Here is an 18,550-nt window from a genome sequence, read left to right on the forward strand (position 1 = left end):
TATCTACTAGAGGCCCAGTGCATGAAATTCATGCAAGAGTAGGCCTTCCTTCCCCCTGTTGCCGGCACTGGCTTCCCGCTGGCACCCAGGACCCAGGCTTCCCTCGCAGCCCTGGCTTCGTCTAAAAGGTCATCCGGAAGGACATATGGTTTAATTAGCATATTATGCTTTTAATATATATATATATATATATATATATATATATATATTTGGAGAGAGAGGAAGGAAGGGATGTAGAGGAGAGAGAGACAGAGAGAGAGAGAAAGCTCAATGTGAGAGAGAAACATTGATCAGTTGCCTCCCACACATGCCCTCACCTGGGATCAAACCCACATCCTAGGTATGTGCCCTGACCAGGAATTGAACCCACAACCACTTGGTGCACAAGATGATGCTCAACCAACTGAGCCACCCGGCCTGGGCTCCTTGTCTTCACTTTTCCAGTCCCACACCTCTCACACCTGTCCCTGCCTGCCACACAACAATCCCTTAAAATGGTACTTTCACATTTCCAATGATTTCTTTAAAAGAAAATCACAGATTCACTTAGTTATTTAGATACCAAAGTTATAATATAGGACTTCATAAATAGGACCAGGGCTTTTTATAAGAATCTTGGTAGAAAATAGCAGAGGGAAAGTAATATTTGATAGCAGACATTGTTTTCCAGCTTCCTTTTGTATATTTGTTGGGGTGACTGAATTATCAAATTGAACTAAAAACCTGTATAATTTTGATACCATGAAAATACCTAAATGGGGGATAGCCATTGAATTTGTGAATCTGTGTTCATTACAAGTTGTTTGAGCTCAGTTCCACAAAGTAGCCCTGACTTGTGCTCTTTTTTTAAATAGGGCAAGTCAGCGAATAATTTCTTTTTAAAATTGAGATATAGCCCTAGCCAGTTTGGTTCAATGGATAGAGCATTGGACTGTGGATCAAAGGGTCCTGGGTTTGAGTCCGTCCAAGGGCACATACCTCAATTGCAGGCTCCTCCCCAGCCCGGGTCCTGGTTGGGGTGTTTGCAGGAGGCAACCAATCGATGTGTTTCTCTCACAGCGATGTTTCTCTCTGTCTTTCCCTCTCTCTTCCACTCTCCCTAAAAATCAATGGAAAAATATCCTCAGGTGAGGATTAAAAATAAATAAATAAATAAATGAAATTGAGATACAATTGAGATATAACATTATATTAGGTTCAGGTGTACAACATAATGATTTAATACATGTACATATTGTGACATGATCACCACAGTAAGCCTAGTGCGCTGGGAGAGGAGGCCAACCCTCCGAAGGGAAGTGCTAGTAGAGTCATGAGCAGGAAAATCGGGTTCTCCTGATGACGTGGTCTGCGCCCCTGACCTCAGCCATCTCTGAAGACCTCACCACCTGCCGACGCCCCAGTTATGTGAGCCACTAAAACCCTAGTTGTATTTGTTTCTTTCACTTTTAACGGAAAGATTTCTGATTTGCATGCTGCACTAGTTTCCTATTGCTGCTGGAACCAATGACCACAAACGTAGTGGCTTCAAACAACACAACTTTATTATTTTCCAGTGTTGGAGGTCAGAAGTCTGAAAGGGTCTTAGAGGCCAAAGTGAAGGTGTCAGCAGAGCTGTGCTCCTTCTGGAGGCTCTGGGAAGAATCTGCTTCCTTGCCCTTTCCAGCACCTGCGTTCCTGGCTCATGGCCCCTTCCTCACGTCACTGCCATCTCTCCTCCTACTGTCACCGTTCTGGCTCTCTGACTCTGACCCTCCTGCCTCCCTCTTATAAAGGCCCTGGCAATTACACTGGACCCACTCAGCTAACCCAGGATAATCCCCTAAAGCAAGATCCTTAATTTGATCACATCTGCAAAGTCCCTTTTGCCATGAAGGTCACAGAGTCACAGATTCTGAAGATTCGGACAGGCGTGTCTTTGGGGGTCTCTTGTTCTGGTCTCACGCATACTCAGGAAGCAGACTCGCGAGTGACCACTGGGAAGGCCACTTAGTGGCAAAGCAGTTTCCTTCTAGTTCTCCGGCGCTTACCTGGGAGTGCGGGAGGGGGACTGGTGGAGTGGGGCGAGGCTGTGGCTGGCGGGCCTCTGCCCCTCATCTCTGCATACTCCGCTATGGGCCTGAGGAGGGCCAGCGCTCCAGAACACTGCAAGTAATTGCCATCCAGGTGCAGCTCGCTGGGGAAGGGGCCAAATACACGGCTCGTTAGGTGTTATTTCCACTCTCTCAGATCAGGACTTGAGGTCTTCACCTCCTAAAATAAATGCTAATACTTAGACCTCGTTATAAAATAATAAATAACCATAATAAATAATAGGCCAGGGCATGAAAAATAGACCTGGTGGCCATGTTACTGGCCAGAGACATGCATTGAACATGACATCCCTGAATCTCAAATGTAAGTAGAGGGTCTTGTTCTTATCATTAAGAAGAAGAACACACAAAATAACTAGAGGAGAGAAAAAGATGATGAGAAACATATTGAAAAGTGAGGGGAACGAGTGGGCTCTGTCAATAAGCTGGTTATATAATTCCAGACAGAACAGTGCCGGAGGCAGGCTGGGCGACGGGGGACGCCTCTCACCAGATGGCACTCTGGCGGATGACGGAGCCCAGGAGTGGCCCGCTCCGGGGCCCCAGGCCACAGTAGCGCAGGCTGAGGCCTTGAAGCCTGTGGTTGTTCTCCAGGCCTGAGAAAATGCTCTCCATTTCTTCACTTTCAAATCTAAAAGGAAATGACAGGAACCAATTAGTGACCTTTAAGACCTATGTCACCCACTGGGTTAGTCATTTTCAAGCACCCCTAGGGCAGCGAGAGCCACTTATTTTTTTTAAATAAAATATTTTTATTGATTTCAGAGAGGAATGGAGAGGGAGAGAGAGAGAAACATCAATGATGAGAGAGAATCGTTGGTCACCTGCCTCCTGCACGCCCACCACTGGGGACCGAGCCCATATCCAGGCATGTGCCCTTGCCTGGAATCAAACCCAGGACCCTTCAGTCAGCAGGCTGAGGCTCTAACCACTGAGAAACCCAGCTAGGGCTACAGCCACTTTTGCTGATCTTTGATTTGGGCTTCCTGGGCCAGGGCTGGCGCTGGGGTGGGCATGGTTGACAGAGGGGGCTGCCTGCGTGTGGAGGAAGGGGGCCTGGAGTCTGCCTTCTGAGCAAAGAGCAGTGGATGGTTTGAGTAGCCATTCAAGGGAGCGAACGGAGAGCGAGCTCTGAACCCTGCAGTCAGGAGAGAAGGCCCCGCTGGCAGGGCCGAAGGAGTCTGTGGAGGCTCAGTGGTACCAGGGCTTTGTAAGGAGGGGGCCTTTAAAAAAAGTTTTTATTGATTTCAGAGAGAGCAAGGGAGAGGGAGAGAGGGAGAAAAACATTGATAAGAGAGAATGAATCATTGATCGGCTGCCTCCTGCACACCCCCTCCTGGGGATTGAGCCTGCAACCCAGGCATGTGCCCTGACCCAGAATCGAACAGCAAACTCCTGGTTCATGGGTCGATCCTCAACCACTCAGCCACACGGGCCAGGCAGGAGTGGCCTTTTAAAGTTTTTCCAGAGTAGGTACAGGGAAGTCCAACCTCCCAGTCCTCCTTCCATGGCCCTGGGTGGCTCCTCCCCTCCCACTGCACCGTCCCTAGAGGATGTGGTTTCCCTTAGCCACACTACCGCTCAACTTTCAGTGGTTCTCAACCTTCTGGCCCTTTAAATACAGTTCCTCATGTTGTGACCCAACCATAAAATTATTTTCGTTGCTACTTCATAACTGTAATGTTACTAGTGTTATGAATCGTAATATAAATATCTGATATGCAGGATGGTCTTAGGCAACCCCTGTGAAAGGGTCGTTTGACCGCCAAAGGGGTTCTCAACCAGCGACCCACAGGTTGAGAACCGCTGCATGTGGACATCTTTGGTGACATTCAGAGTCCGCCTTACATTCTGCATAATCAAGAAGAGCATGTCTCCTCTCCGCTGCTAGCCTGAGGGCTCCCTCGGACAGCAGCCTCACCTTGTGTACATTTGCATCTTCCTTAGCAATGAGCACAGGGTCTTGCACAGACAGGCCTTGGACAAATATTTGTTGAAAGAATAAATGAATGCCCTGACCAGTTTGGCTCAGTGGATAGAGCGTCGGCCTGACGACTGAAAGGTCCCATGTTGGATTCCGGTCAAGGGCATGTACCTTGGTTGTGGGCACATCCCCAGTAGGAGGTGTGCAGGAGGCAGCTGATTGATGCTTCTCTCTCATCGATGTTTCTAACTCTCTATCCCTCTCCCTTCCTCTCTGTAAAAAATCAATAAAATATATTTAAAAAAAGAAAGAATAAATGAGTGAATAGACGCTTTTTTGAGAACCCTAACATTCACTCAGGAACATTAACTCTAGGGAGGTTTTACAGTGTCCCCTTTCAGTGATGACATGATGAGATGCATGGAAAGGGGACATTGCCCTTCCCCTGTCTTGCCTCCTCCAGCTGACAGCAGTCAGAGCCGTACCTGCAGTAATCGAGGACAAGAGAATGCAAACTGCTGAACTGCAGAGCCTGCCCAAGTCTTCCCAGAGACCACAGATCCATCTTACAATCAATGAGTTCTAGGGTGGTCAGTGGGCAGGTGGCATGCCCCTTCAATTCCAGAAGCGAAGCCTGAGAATGCAAAGTAAAGAGTCCTTATGTAATAAAGTTAATATGCTCTCTGTGTTCTTGTTACTTAAAAGTCAATTGTCTAAAATACCTCAACATTCTTGCTTCTAAAATAACTTTCTACTTACCCAAAGAGAAAGTGGTATGCAAACAGAATAATTTCCCTTACAAATGAAGACTCATCAAAGAATTATTTGGGAGCCCTAGCCAGTTTGGCTCAGTGGATAGAGCGTTGGCCTGTGAACTGAAAGGTCCCAGGTTTGATTCCGGTCAAGGGCTCATGCCTGGGTTGTGGGCTCAATCCCCAGTGGGGGACATGCAGGAGGCAGCCAATCCATGATTCTCTCTCATCATGGATGTTTCTATCTCTCCCTCTTCCTTATTCTCTGAAATCAATAAAAATATATTTTAAAAAACCACACAAATGTATTATTAAAAAAAAATTATATGGGAAACACCAAGCTTTATGATGAGATAAGATATATTGCAGCATATCTTTTTAGATGTCATTATGGGCTGAATGGTGCCCTTCCCCACTTTCATATGTTGAAGTCCTAATCCCCAGCACCTCAGCATGTAACTATATTTGCTGAGATGGTTCCTTTAAAGAGGTAATTAAGGTAAAATGAGGTCATTAGGATGACCCTAATGGAATCGGACTGGTGTCCTTATGGGAAAAGGAAATTCGGGCTCAGATTTGTGCAGAGGGAAGACGATGGGAAGACACAGGGAGAAGATGACCATTTACAAGCCAAGGAGAGAGGCCTCAGAAGAAACCGACCCTGCTGACACCTTGGGCTCAGACTTCCAGCCTCTAGAACTGGGGGAAAATACATTTCTATCGTCTGAGCCATGCAATCTGTGGCACTCTGTTATGGCAGCCCTAGCAAACCAACACAGATGCTCACAGTCTGACCAACACATGTTTATCCTCCTATGGTTGTGTTCTTCAAAGTAGAGAAGTGCTGCTGTGCCGATCTTAAAGTTATAATAGTTAAAGGCTCTCACCAATGATTCATTTTCATACTTATAGATATTACTAGGATTGGGGGTCTCCTCAGAACTAGACTGTGCAAATGCAGGAACGAGGTGCTGCTCACATTGACACAGCTGGACTGGGGGCGACACGTGAGTGTTCGGAGCCATTGCCTGCTCCCTGGGTCCCTGAATGGAGGGGTCAATGGCAAGGTCATTTCTTCTGGTAACAAATGATCCCAGTCACAGTGCAGTCCCTTCCTTCCTGACAGGGAAGGGCCGCTAAAGCTACAAATCCTGAAGGCCCCCTCTTAGCAATGAGAAGCACCACCACCTGAGGATTCCCTCCGTTCTGAATTTAAGCCTGAGAGAGGCCTTGGGGAGGTCTGGAGGATTTAGGGTTTTTTTGAGGTAATGACACGTTGGTCAGAGATAGGATTCCAAATTACACCTCGGCTGAGAACAAAAAAGCACTGGCAACCTCGACCACAGCGCCTCTTTAATGAGGGGAGGCCTGGGCTGGTGGCGGATTGGATTTCTCAAGCTGCTGCTGACAGAGGAGCCCTCACCGCCTCTGGTCATGCTGGTCTGTGCAAAACAGGCTCTGCCGGGTCCCAGAGGCCTGAACCAGCGGTTTGCCGAGTCCCTCCGGGGCTCACGCCCTGCTGTGGGCAAGACCACAGCCATCTAGGAGGACTTTCTCAGCAGCCGCCATCTTGCCACGAGGGCCACGCTTTCAGGAACTGTGAAGGGTCACTTAACATGCAGGGACAGCGCTGTGTTTCTGACTTAAATGGACTGGGTACCCTGACTGACCCTCTGGATGAAAACAACTAAAAATTCTGGTTATATATTTCAAATCGTTGTAAATTGTGGTCATATACACATAAAATATACCATCTTCACCATTTTCAAGTGTGCAGTTCAGTGGCGTTAAGTACATTCACAGTGTCATGCAACCGTCAGCACCATCCGTCTCCAGAACTTTTTTGTCTTGCAAAACGGAAACTCCGTGCGCCCAGTAAATAACGCTCATTCTCCCCTCCCCTCAGCCCCTGGCAACTAACTGCTGCTCTTTCTGTCTCTGAATTTGACCACTCTGGGGACTTCATACAAGTGGAGTGATTTAGTATTTGTGACTGACTTATTTAACTTACACTAAGTTCTTCAAGGTCCATGCTGTAGCATGTGTCAGAATTTTTAAGCTGAATAATATACTATTGTATGTATATACCACATTTTTTTTTCCATTTGCCTGTCCATTTGGATTGTTTCCACCTTTGGCAATGTGAATGTTGCTATGAACACGAGAGTACAAATGTCTCTTTGAGACCCTGTTTTCAATTCTTTTGACCATATACCCAGAAATGGAATTGCTGGGTTATATGATAATTCTATTTTAATTTTTTGAGGAACCTCCGTACTGTTTTCCACAGTGGCTGCATCCTCTTACATTCCGCCCAACAGTGCACAAGGGTTCCAATCTCTCCACATCCTCGTCAACATGTCATTTTCCGCTCGTTTTTTATAGTCACCACCCTCGTTTACATGAGGTGGTATCTCATTGTGGTTTCGATGTGCATTTCTCTAGTGATTAGTGGGGATGTTGAGCTTCTTGTGTTTATGGGTCTTTTGTGTATCTGTCTTGGAGAATGTCCACTCAGGTCTTTCGCCCATTTTTAAACCAGGTTGCTTGTTCTGTTGCTGGTGAGGTGGAGGAGTTCTTTGTATACCTGGCTATTAACCCTTTGTCAGACGTGTGATTTCCGATCACTTTCTGCCATTCTGTGGGTTGCCTTTTCACTCTGTTGTCTGTGCCTTTGGCTGCACAGAACTGTTGAATCTGGATGAAGTCAATGCCTCTCGTTTTTCTTTTGTTGCCTGTGCTTTTAGTGTCATATCTAAGAAATCACTGCCAAATCCAACATCATAAAGCTTTTCTTCTAAGAGTGTTAAAAAATACTTTTTTAAAAAAATGTGCTGATTGACTGGCAGGTTAGTGAGGAATAGACGAAGGTCCGTGGATGAGACTGGTGGGAGCCTCGAGGAGGACGCGGGCATAAAGCCAGCTTTCCCTTCGCGAGCATCATTAAAGCAGGGGATGGTGCCTCTGGGCCGTAGATGGGGAAGAAGTGAGATGAAGCTTAGCTATTGTACTTGTAAAATTCACAATGTTTATGCCTTAATAAAGCATATTTCATGAAATATACAAGGATGTCAGTTCTATTATTTTCTGTGCTTTTGTCTGTTTGAAATGTTTAATTAAAAATACATTGTCTCTTGTTTCTTTTTTAAAGAAAACCTTGGAGCGTATCAGTCACCAACCAAATGAATTATAGCTGGAACACATGATGTAATATGCTTCCCGTCAATTTTAAGACTAATCGAATAAACGTTTTGAAAGTGCAGGACTCACGAGTCTGGCAATCTCCGGGTTGCTCAGTTCAAGTCCCCAGATGCAGATCTGCTGCCCCAGCGTGTAACACTCATCTCGAATTGTCATGAGCAAAGGTTCCAAGGAAATCGGAAGGGTGCTTGGCTGGGAGTCATCGGGTCTTACAAGTACAAACTGGTGTAAGAGAAAAACCACAGGTGGATATCATAAAGAGACATCCAGCCCTAGCCGGTTTGGCTCAGTGGATAGAGTGTGGGCCCTAGGACTGAGGTCTGGTTCATTTCCAGGCAAGGGCATGTACTTCAGTTGCAGGCTTGGTCCCAGGCCCTGGTCCGGATGGGTGCGGAAGGCAACCAATCGATGTGTCTCTCTCTCTGTGTATTTCTCCCTCCCTTCCACTCTCTCTAAAAATTATTGGAAAAATATCCTCGAGTGAGGATTAACAAAAAAACAAAAACAATAAAGAGACATCTATGCATCTGAATATGTGGAGGAAGAACATTGTCATTAGATAACATTAGAAGAACATTTAAATAGTTATTAATTTTGGGACAGGGGTGCACTGGTGCGCGTGGTGTGTACTCAACACAAACATATGAAGTTACTGCCATACCCAGACTTCCATGGAAAGACCTATAGGGCAGAGATTTTTCCAGCAGGTTACTACCCATTTTTAGGTCAGGAAATCAATTTCATTTTTTTTTCTTTAATGAAGTAGGAAAGAAGAAATCATCTGAATGTATTATAAACAGTAAGAAATAACTGTCTTATGAGACTTTTATTTCAGTGATATTCAAAATAAAAATGGAACCCAACCAAAGCAATCTACCAGTCCTTATATACTGGGTCAGAATGTTAATTGTATTTCTGATGGTGATTGTAATTTATTTTATTTATTTATTTTTGTTCATCCTTTCCCAAGGATATCTTTTCCATTGACTTGTAGAAAGAGTGGGAGAGATGGAGGGAGGGACAGAGAGATTGATGGAAGAGGGACACATTGATTGGTTTTTGCACGTGTCCTGACCCAGGCCTGGAATTGAACCCACAACCCTTCAGTGTGTGGGCCAATGAGCAGCAGGGTGGTGATTGTAATTTAAAATGTTTGGAAAACATTGCTGAAGGAACTATAAATCTGAACAAAATTTATAGTTAACCCCTATGATTTAGTGGTGGAGGCTGATTATAAAAACTACAGTAGAAAAAAAAATCAGTTTTTATTTTACCACCAAAAGGATGACTCTGGGAAGCTCCTCCCTGGGGTGAGCAGGGAGTAGAAAGACCTGGGAGGGTAGAGGGGGAAGAGGAGAGTAGAGGAGGCAGAGAGGGGAGGTGAAGGGAGAGGCCAGGGGCAGCTGCCTGGGAAGTGGAAGTTTAGGTAAAAGGGAGAGACGGTTAGAGAGGAACTGTAGGAGGCTCTTTTTGTGTGGAGTGCCATGTGGAAATCAGTAGGTATTTGATTATTGAAACATGGACTGTCATTCTGCGCTGGGATAGAAATGTTGTAAAGTTGGCTGGTCTGTCTTTGGGTGCCAGACTCCCTCTTCTAGCCTGTCAGGCCCCTTCCTAAAAGTTGACCATTTAGTTTCAGTGTCTCATTCCCCTCACACCCAATCCCTAGGTGTAATCTCAGAAAAAATATGACATTAGAATTTTTTGAATCCAGTGCTTCTGGAATCAGAATGATGTGTTGGCTGACCTCACTCCAAGTGAGATGAGAGGCCTGGGTGATGCAGGTCTGGCCTGATGAAGTGGACACGCCGGCTGTCAAGGGAAGGAGGCACCTGGAGGGACCGGGTGGGGGGCTGGAGCGCTGGGGAGGGAGGTCCTGCAGTGAGGACAGAAGTGATGCTCTAGGGCTGGGCTTTTCAGATGTAGAGCGGGGGGAGGGGCAGGTTGGCCAATCCAGAGGTGAAGTGTGTGAGAAAAGGCCGGCCTGCAGGGAGGACTGGTAGGAGAAGTGCTGAGCAGGCCCTTGGTACCAGAGCCAGGCTTTGGTCTTCAGGCAGGAGCACAGAGGGGGCGACACCACCAGTTCGGGGCTCAGGGGACTGAGGACCCACGTTCCCTGGGAGTAAACCCTAGTCAGTCAGTTCATGTCAGAGAAGAATGAGGAGAGGAGACCATCCGCTCACCTTCCTGAGAACCTGTTCGCTGTTGATGCTGGTTTTCAAGTCCTTTCTGATGGCGGGGCACACGGACGTCTGTGTCTGTGCACAATGCTTCTCGTAGGTTTTCAGGAACTTTTGAAGAATTGGAGCGACAGGCAGGGGTGCTCCTTCCCTGTTGTGTTTTCCTGTCTTTCCTCTTGGCATTGTTTTATGGTGTTAGATTCCACGTGGATTCTGAAAACAGTAACTTGCCCTGCAACCCAACACACAGATATCTAATTTTTTTTTAATTTTTTATTTTATTTTATTGATTTTCTACAGAGAGGAAGGGAGAGGGATAGAGAGTTAGAAACATCGATGAGAGAGAAACATTGATCAGCCGCCTCCTGCACGCCCCCGAATGGGGATGTGCCTGCAACCAAGGTACATGCCCTTGACCAGAATTGAACCTGGGACCCTTGAGTCCGCAGGTCGACGCTCTATCCATTGAGCCAAACCAGTTCTGGCCAGATATCTAAGTTTTAAGGAGCAGCTTAGACTTCCCCCACCCCCCAAAACTGGCAAATATTGCTGCACACCCTTCTCTGAAAATTTTCAGGTGCTTCATTTGTCTTACAATGGGAGTAGGGAATCAAGACAGAGACAGTCAAGTGGAATTTTCCCATTTCCAATTTCTATATTCATGGATCCATGTTCTTCCTTTTAAAACGAGGGCAGTACTCATGGAACCCACTTATAAAGGAACACAATTAATATGAACAGTGGGTACTAAATGTTACCAAGGATATATTTATTTAAAATTGGCACAATTCTCTTTATGGACATAACGCTTGCCAGGCAGTATCAAAGTGGTTAAGGACATAGGCTTTGGAGGGAAGCAGACCTGGAATTTATTCTTACCTTCACCACTTGACTCACTGGGTGGCCTCAGATACTTTATGAAGCCTCTTCAAGCCTCTATTTCACCATCTGTAAGACAGATTTTTGGTTGTCATGAGGATTAAGTGAGATTATAAAGCACAACATCTGGCACATAGTGGAAGTGCTCAGTAAACTTCATTGTTATCACTGGTGTTATTATTATTCTGCTGGCCCAGGAAGTTACCCTATCAGTCCTGATTCTGTCCTTTAAATTACCCTCCATGTGGTAACTTAAAGTAATGGTTGAGTCTATGAACTGGGTTCACAGGGACAAAGGTTTACGGGAATTATTAGCGTTTCACCAAATGGGAAATTTCCAGCTACAGATTGTCCCAACCATCCCAAAAGAAACTGGAAGGAGACAGGGGCTGTTCGGAAAAGCAGACATCAAAAAGAATACCACTTCTTGCTACCTCTACCATCACTTTTCCACCTGAACCTCAGGTCTGTTCTCCAGCTGCCAGAATTATGTTTTTCAAATGTAAATCAGATCATGTGATTCTTCTGCTTAAATCTCTACAATGGTCTCCTATCACATTTATCTTTAGAGAATTTTATGCACACTTATTCTATCACTTATTGAGAGAGGTATATAAATGTGAATGTCTATTTCTGCTATTAATTCTATAAATTTTTGTTTTACATATTTTAAAGCTGTTATTAGATGCCCACAAATTTAAAATATATTTTTATTGATTTCAGAGAGGAAGGGAGAGGGAGAGGGGGATAGAAACATCAATGATGAGAGAGAATCATTGATCGATCGCCTCCTGCACGCTCCCTACTGGAAATCAAGCCTGAAACCCGGACATGTGCCGCCGCCAGGAATCAAACCATGACCTCCTGGTTCATAGGTCAACACTTAACCACTGAGCCACACCAGCGGGGCAGGTGCCTACAAATTTAGAACTGGTAAATCTTCTTGGGGGGATCTACCCTTTTCTCATTCTTTAACATTCCTCTTTATCTCTAGAAATGCTTCGTGTCTTAGAGCCACAGCTCCCAGACTGTGTACTAAGGTGCTGGGAGGTGTTGCAAACTTACAGGGATATTTGATATGTTCTTTTTCTTTCTTTCTTTCTTTCTTTCTTTCTTTCTTTCTTTCTTTCTTTCTTTCTTTTTCTTTCTTTCTTTCTTTCTTTCTTTTTTTTTCACTGAATTTATTGTGGTGACATTGGTTAATAAAATTATATAGGTTTCAGGTACACAATTCTATAATATATCATCTGTATATTGTATAGCGTGTTCTACCCCAAGTCAAGTCTCCTTCCATCACCAGGGACATTGGAAATTTTCAAGGGAAAATAGCAACATCTGTTAGATGCCATGTGAGCTACATGGGGGTAGTTCACAGTTGCAACTTGGATCACACTTGTATTAGTATCCTATTGCTGCATAACAAATTACCCCATCATAGTGAAAAACATTTTAAGAGAGAATGAACCCAGCAGAATACAGACACCTAGGGACCTGGGGCAAGGGAAAAATCACATAAGTATAGCTCTGGTTGGGACTTTACAGATTGTCTAACCCCGGGAAGCCATCGTTAGGATAACCACTGTCCCAGGATTTTGAGTGCTAACACTAGGAAAGTACTGGGCAACCAGGATGGTTACTCACCCTACGCCCCCTCCCCACGGCCATCACCCAGCTGTGGCCTCAGAACCTGCTCACTGCTGTGCTCCAGGAAGCTGCTGCAGAGCAACCAAACTTGGCGGCTACCTAAAACCTATCTGCCGTCTCAGGGGCACTTGTCTAGCTTTTTGTTTGTCACATAACAAAAATGAGCCCCCAGAAGGCAAAGGAGGGACTTACTCTGGCTGAGAACAGAACTGGGCCTGCTGACTCCCGGATTGCTTTTAGTAAGCACCCTAGGTGATGCTATCATCAGGCAATTGGCAAACATTGGCAAGGCATCCTGGGAGACCAAACAGGTGGGGAGCTGGTGGACAGGCTTTGGGTCAAAAGGAACCTGTTTAAACCCTGTGTCTGTCAATTATTGGTAGGGTGATTATGGGTAATCAAATTCACTTCCTCGAATAATTTTCTTCATCTGTAAAAAGGGTGGGAATATTACCTCTTTGGCATTTTTGAGGATTAAATAACATATGTAAAACTTTTTCATCAGTAACATGGGGATGACGATGGTCAAGAATCATTAAGAAGAATAATGAGTTAGAATGACAGATGCTCAGAACAGAGCCAGGCACGTAGGAAATAGGAAATGCATGGGTGGGAAACCTGAGGCATAGCAAGGTTAAGGGATTTGCCTAAGGACAGACATTGGTAAGTGGTGTAGCCAGTCTGGCTCCAGAACCCAAGTTCTTAATCATTCTGAGGTACAACCTGTAAGGTAGTTATGGACTGAATGTTTGCATCCACCCAAATTAATCTGTTGGAGCCCTAACCCCCATTTTGGTGGTGTTTGGAGATGGGACCTGTGGGAGTCCATTAGAATTGGGTGAGGTCATGAGGGTGGGGCCCTCATTTTAGGATTAGTGCCCTTATAAAGAGACATCAGAGAGCCTATTTCTTCTCTCTTCTCCATCCTTCACCTCCTTCTCTCTTACCCTCTCCCTCCCCTCCTCCCCCCTCTTCCTCTTCCTGCCCCCAAGCTGTTGAGATGACCACCAAGAGAAAAGGCTCCAAAATGAAACCCATCTTACTGGCATCTTGATCTTGGATTTCTAGTCTCCATAACTGTGAGAAATAGATTTCTGTTGGTTAGGCCACCCAGGCTATGGTATTTTGTTATGGGGGCTGAAACAGACTAAGACAGGAACTGTCCACAATATTACTGTCCACCATATAAAATATTTCTCTCCAGCCTTTTCTGGGCATTTACAGAAGCACAGAGTATACACACATACCTTCTATAAAAAGTCTATTAAGATCCTCTTAAATATTGAGTTTTTCACTTAATATTTTCTCAGGAGCATTTCTTGATGTCATTTCCCTATTCCTTAACGTGTGGCCCAGGTTCGCAACTACCTAGGTGCTCAAGGCCAGCACTGACTGGCTGATTCATTAATGAATACTTACGGAGGTTTAAGGAATAGAGGCCCCAACCTATGCTAGGATTTCTTCTCTCATCTGACTCTCCCTCCTGGAGGTGGAACGGTGTGTGTGTGGGGGAGGGGATAGGATAAGGAGAGGGGGAGGGGAAAAGAAGGAGGGGGGGAGGGAGAGGGAGGAAAGCCCGCCTAGGTGCCCTGCTTGTCCACCTCCCACAGCTGCTGGTTCACCTCGGAGTCGAGGGGAAGGGCAAGAAGGGGCTGCTTGCCGCTCCCTTCTCTAGGGCTCTTGACGCACCTCCAATTTCAATACATTTCGTAGAGAATCCTGACTCCCTACCCGAGGCCAGGACACTCCTAGCTGTGGGGCGCGGGCGCTTTGCCCCGGGCAAGTTCGGGCGGAACGTGGTTGGGCACCTGGGGTGGGAATGGGAGGTGTGGGTGTTACCCTCTCCCTGGAGCTCAGGTCCACCCTGTCCCGAGCAGCTGACCAGGGGCCGCACAGTTCAGGGGCAGGCGCCCGCCCCGGCCTGCGCTCGGCACTTACCCAGGGGCACTGTCTGCATCCTGGCCCGTCCGCCTTCCCGCGCGGGTCCAGCGCCTGGAGACGGCAGCCCCGGGAGGGGGCGGGGGAGGCGGCAGGCTGCAGGGGGCAGCGGCCCGGGCGGGGCTAGAGGAGGAGAAGGAAGGGCAGCCGCAGGAAATATCGGTCCAGGGTTCGTGGGGCTCTGGCTTTGAGAACTCCTGGTGAGCTCGCTGCAGGTCAGACAAAGGCAATGACCATGTGATTTCACTTGTCCGCGGAATCTACAGACTAAAAGAAACGAACAAACAGAACTGAAACAGATTCATCGCGACCTAAAACAAACAGGGTTGCCAGAGAGGATGGGGGTTGGAGGACTGGGTGCAAAAGGTGAAGGGATTAAGGAATACAAGTTGGTGGTTCATAAATGCTCGGTGGATATGAAGTACAGCAGACGGGATAGAGTCTGTAATATTGTAATAACTAAGGATGGTGTGAGGTGGGTACTTTAAATATCGGGGATCACTTTATAGGATTGTCTAACCACCAAGCTGAACACCTGAAACTATGATGAAATAATCTTGAATGTCAACTGTAATAAAAAAATTAGAGTGGTTATAATAATTTTAACGTAATAAAAGTACTCCCGGTTAATAATAGTACATGTTCATTGTAGAAAGCTTAGGCTATGTGAAAATTTTAAAAATGTAAACCAAAGTCAGTTGTAGTCATACCAGCCAGAGATGGCCACAGTTTAAAATCTGAGAGTTCAGTGCTACAGACCATGTCCAATCCTGGATCTGCCTGCCCCTCCTTGGGAAGTTACTTTTCATTTCCCCGACTTAGTTTCCTGTTCTATAAAATGGGTCCAGTAATGTCTACGAATAAGGCTGTGTGCTCATTAAGTAAGAGAATGTTTGTGAAATGATGAGCCTGGTGGATAAGAAATGCTCAACTTGTTGACTATTTGTAATATCACTGTCACTATGAAAGAGCTGTAGTTCTTCATTCCTTGTTCCTAAACTCACAATCTCATGCATTGTTTGCTCTGGAATATCCGTTATCTCTTTCTGGGTGTCAACAATTCTTCACACAAAACAGTTCCCCAGGAAAAGTAGGGGCTCTAGCAGAAATGTGACTCGTTTTTCCAAGAAGCAGTGAGAATTGCCAACCCATATTTCCTCAGCCCATATTTTTAAAAACTTCCCCGATGTATTACCGATGTCATAATAATAAACATCTTCACGTGTATAATCTGGTAAGTTTTGACCTGTGTAACCTCTCCTGAAACCATTGCCACAATCAAGAGAGTGAGCATAGTCAGAACCCCCAACATTTCCTTGTGCCCCTATGTCCCCCTCCCCCCGGACCAACACACACACACACAGATGACCTCTGATCTCCTTTCTGTCACTAGGGATTAGTTTGCACTTTCTAGAATTTTACACAAACGAACCACACAGCAGGCAGTCTTTTTTGCCCAGTTTCTTTCACTCAGAATAGTGACTCCAAGAGCCACCTGCTGTTGGACACGTGGGTAGTTCAGCTCCTCTGCTCGGCAGTGAGCGTTCACTGTTGGGACCAATGGACAGACGAGGATCGATGATCCGTTCACCTGCTAGCGGACATTTGGGTTGTTTCCATTTCTTGGCTTTTTACAAGTAAAGCTGCTATAACCCTTCTGTGTACGTCTTTGTGTGGATACATGCTTCTGTTTCTCCCAATCCAGTGTTAAAAAACAGTATTTTCTCCAAATGCTGGTCGTGTCCAGCCTTATTCTCAAGAACGTAGCGTCGGGATGCACCCTGCCTTCGGTCAGACTCTTGCCAGTTCGGTTTGGAGCAGGGCTGTTCTCTGTACTCTGTCATCACAGGACAGAGGGTGCCCCTTGTCCTCTCTCTTGAAGTCACTTAGGTCAGTAGGATTTTGAGGCAGGAGGTTTACGGCAGCCGCTGAAGGGATCTGCCGGAAAGGATCCCTCCCAAGGGCCTGGCTCCAGATCAGATCCGAGGCCTGAGCCTGCAGCTCCCCCACGAGGCAGAGAAACCAGGGGAAACTGAGGCCCAGGAAAAAGCTGTACATTTGAGGTTGCTGGGCCAGGCACCCTCTGCCAGGACTGCCTTCCCTTTCCCACTGGCCTGACCTTGCCTTTTATTGAGAAGCAAGATGCCTGGAGTGATGTCACCTAAAAACAAGGATTGACACATTGGGGTCTTCTTACCTGGAAGGGCATGTCCACATGATTTACCAGTTAACTCCTCCCTCCTCCTCAGGGGCAGTGCTTTCGCCCCAGGGTTCTATAATCACGTACAAAATATTTCCACTATCATGATGCTCACCCCAAAATAAATAAATATCAGCACCCCCACAGATGTTTCCTTATTTGCCGAAGGGAAAAGAAGGTAAACATAGTTATTGTGACTCATAATATTTGTGGAAAAGGCACCACACTAGAGCCTTCCCAAGTACTCCCAACAATAATATTTTGGGAACTTTAATTTTTTTTTATCTCTGATGGCTCAATGCCACTTTGATTCAGCTTCGGGCTTCTCCCCCTAGTGTTAACATCGAGGGGAAGTCAGAGAGGTTTAGGGCTTCCAGGAATCACCTTCTGCCCGGGAACCTGGTGGCTGGTTTCTGCTCTTCAGCAGTGTTGGGGAGACACCCAGAATCCAAGGCCCCCGGAGACCTTTGCAGACCTGCTCACTGAGGGCTAAGGCAGGGCTCTCCACCTTGAGTGACTGGCAGAATCCCCTGCAGGCACAGGGACCTGCAGGCTGGGCCCCGCCCCCAGAGCTGTCACTCAGGAGGGCTGGGCTGGGCCTGAGCATTTGCTTGTCATCGGGTTCCCAGGTGATGTTGCCCTTGCTGGTCCTGGGACCTCACTTTGAGAACCACTAACCGAATGCTCCTCCTTCTTTCCAAAGCTGCCTGGCATGTTAGCTCGCAGCTGGGGGACTCCCTGCAGAGGCCTGAGCCTCTCCTACTGGGAGTTTGCGCTGAATATGGGATTAGTCAGAGGAGTAGGAAAGGCCGTTTTGCTGGTTATCTAGGCCTGGGTTAAGGCTCAAGGGCTCAGGAGTCTGCCTGGTACCTGACAACTTTCCAGAAGGTACCTAGGTTTGTTTCCTCCCTGAGAAGGACTCTGCCAGTCTGTGGGCTGCCTGAGAAGTGGCCGCAGGCTGGGTGCAAAGCTGTCGGAGAACCAGGCACTGGGAGCAAGTGACGCATTGGTGAGTCCAGTGAGCCTGAGACCTGGGCCTGGAGGACCGGGGATGAGTGCACTTGTCAGGGGTCACCCTGAGGAGCTGAGCAGAGCGTGAGGACATAAAGGTGGAGAGGGCTTGAGGGCTCGGGCCCTGCAAATGAGGCCCTGTGCAGCTCTCAGGCCCTTACAGGGCTCACCCACGGGCTGCCCTCCTGGCTCCCTGGCTTCTGTCCTGGGCCCTGGGCTGTGACGTCTGAAGCTCCTTTCAGTGGTTATCTTCCACACACACCCCACCTCCCCGGGCCCACGCAGACCCCATTTGAACACATTCCTGGATTGTTTGGTGTCACACCTCCCAGGGACCTTGTCCACTGCTTCCCATTTCCTCATCCAGTTTCCCCATCCCCGGTCCTTGATGCCCCCTCTGGGCCCCTCCCATCCGGAGGCTGCACCCTGTGTCTGGGACTCCCTGGCCTGCTTTCAAGTCTTTCCAAGCTGCACACTCTGGCTCCCACCCACTGGCCTGCCAAGTGGGGCAGGTCTGGGGCTACAGTCTCCTCCTTGGGAAGGTCACTGAGCCTCTGTGGGCAGCAGAGTCTCCCTTTGTGTCAGGACTGGTGTGAGGTCACGTTAAGAAAATGCTCATAAAATGAATATAAATGTGCCGTCAGCCCCCTTCCCTCTTCCAGAGCTGTGGTCCACCTTGACCCCAGTGTCTAGCACCAGAACCTGCCCTCCACCCGGAGATCTGCAGC

At 47.0% G+C, this 18,550-nt stretch overlaps 1 protein-coding gene across 2 annotated transcripts in view; it reads right to left on the bottom strand.

The window, feature by feature from the left end:
• LOC118668110 overlaps positions 1–18,550 on the bottom strand; it is a 35,760-nt gene extending 17,210 nt beyond the window's left edge. The window contains exons 1-7 of one of the 2 annotated variants that reach the window (XM_036332363.1): positions 14,612–18,544; positions 11,030–11,098; positions 10,154–10,382; positions 8,040–8,192; positions 4,503–4,651; positions 2,584–2,724; positions 2,031–2,176 (exon numbers count right to left, since the gene is read on the bottom strand). In XM_036332363.1, the coding sequence (XP_036188256.1) occupies positions 2,031–2,176; positions 2,584–2,724; positions 4,503–4,651; positions 8,040–8,192; positions 10,154–10,333 (769 nt within the window). In that variant the 5' untranslated portion in view covers positions 10,334–10,382; positions 11,030–11,098; positions 14,612–18,544. Of the gene's footprint in view, positions 1–2,030; positions 2,177–2,583; positions 2,725–4,502; positions 4,652–8,039; positions 8,193–10,153; positions 10,383–11,029; positions 11,099–14,611 lie in introns of both variants that reach the window. The other variant, XM_036332364.1, reaches the window with a different exon arrangement.

Source organism: Myotis myotis, unplaced genomic scaffold, assembly GCF_014108235.1.
Source record: "Myotis myotis isolate mMyoMyo1 unplaced genomic scaffold, mMyoMyo1.p scaffold_m19_p_13, whole genome shotgun sequence".
In the NCBI taxonomy this organism is placed as follows: domain Eukaryota; kingdom Metazoa; phylum Chordata; class Mammalia; order Chiroptera; family Vespertilionidae; genus Myotis; species Myotis myotis.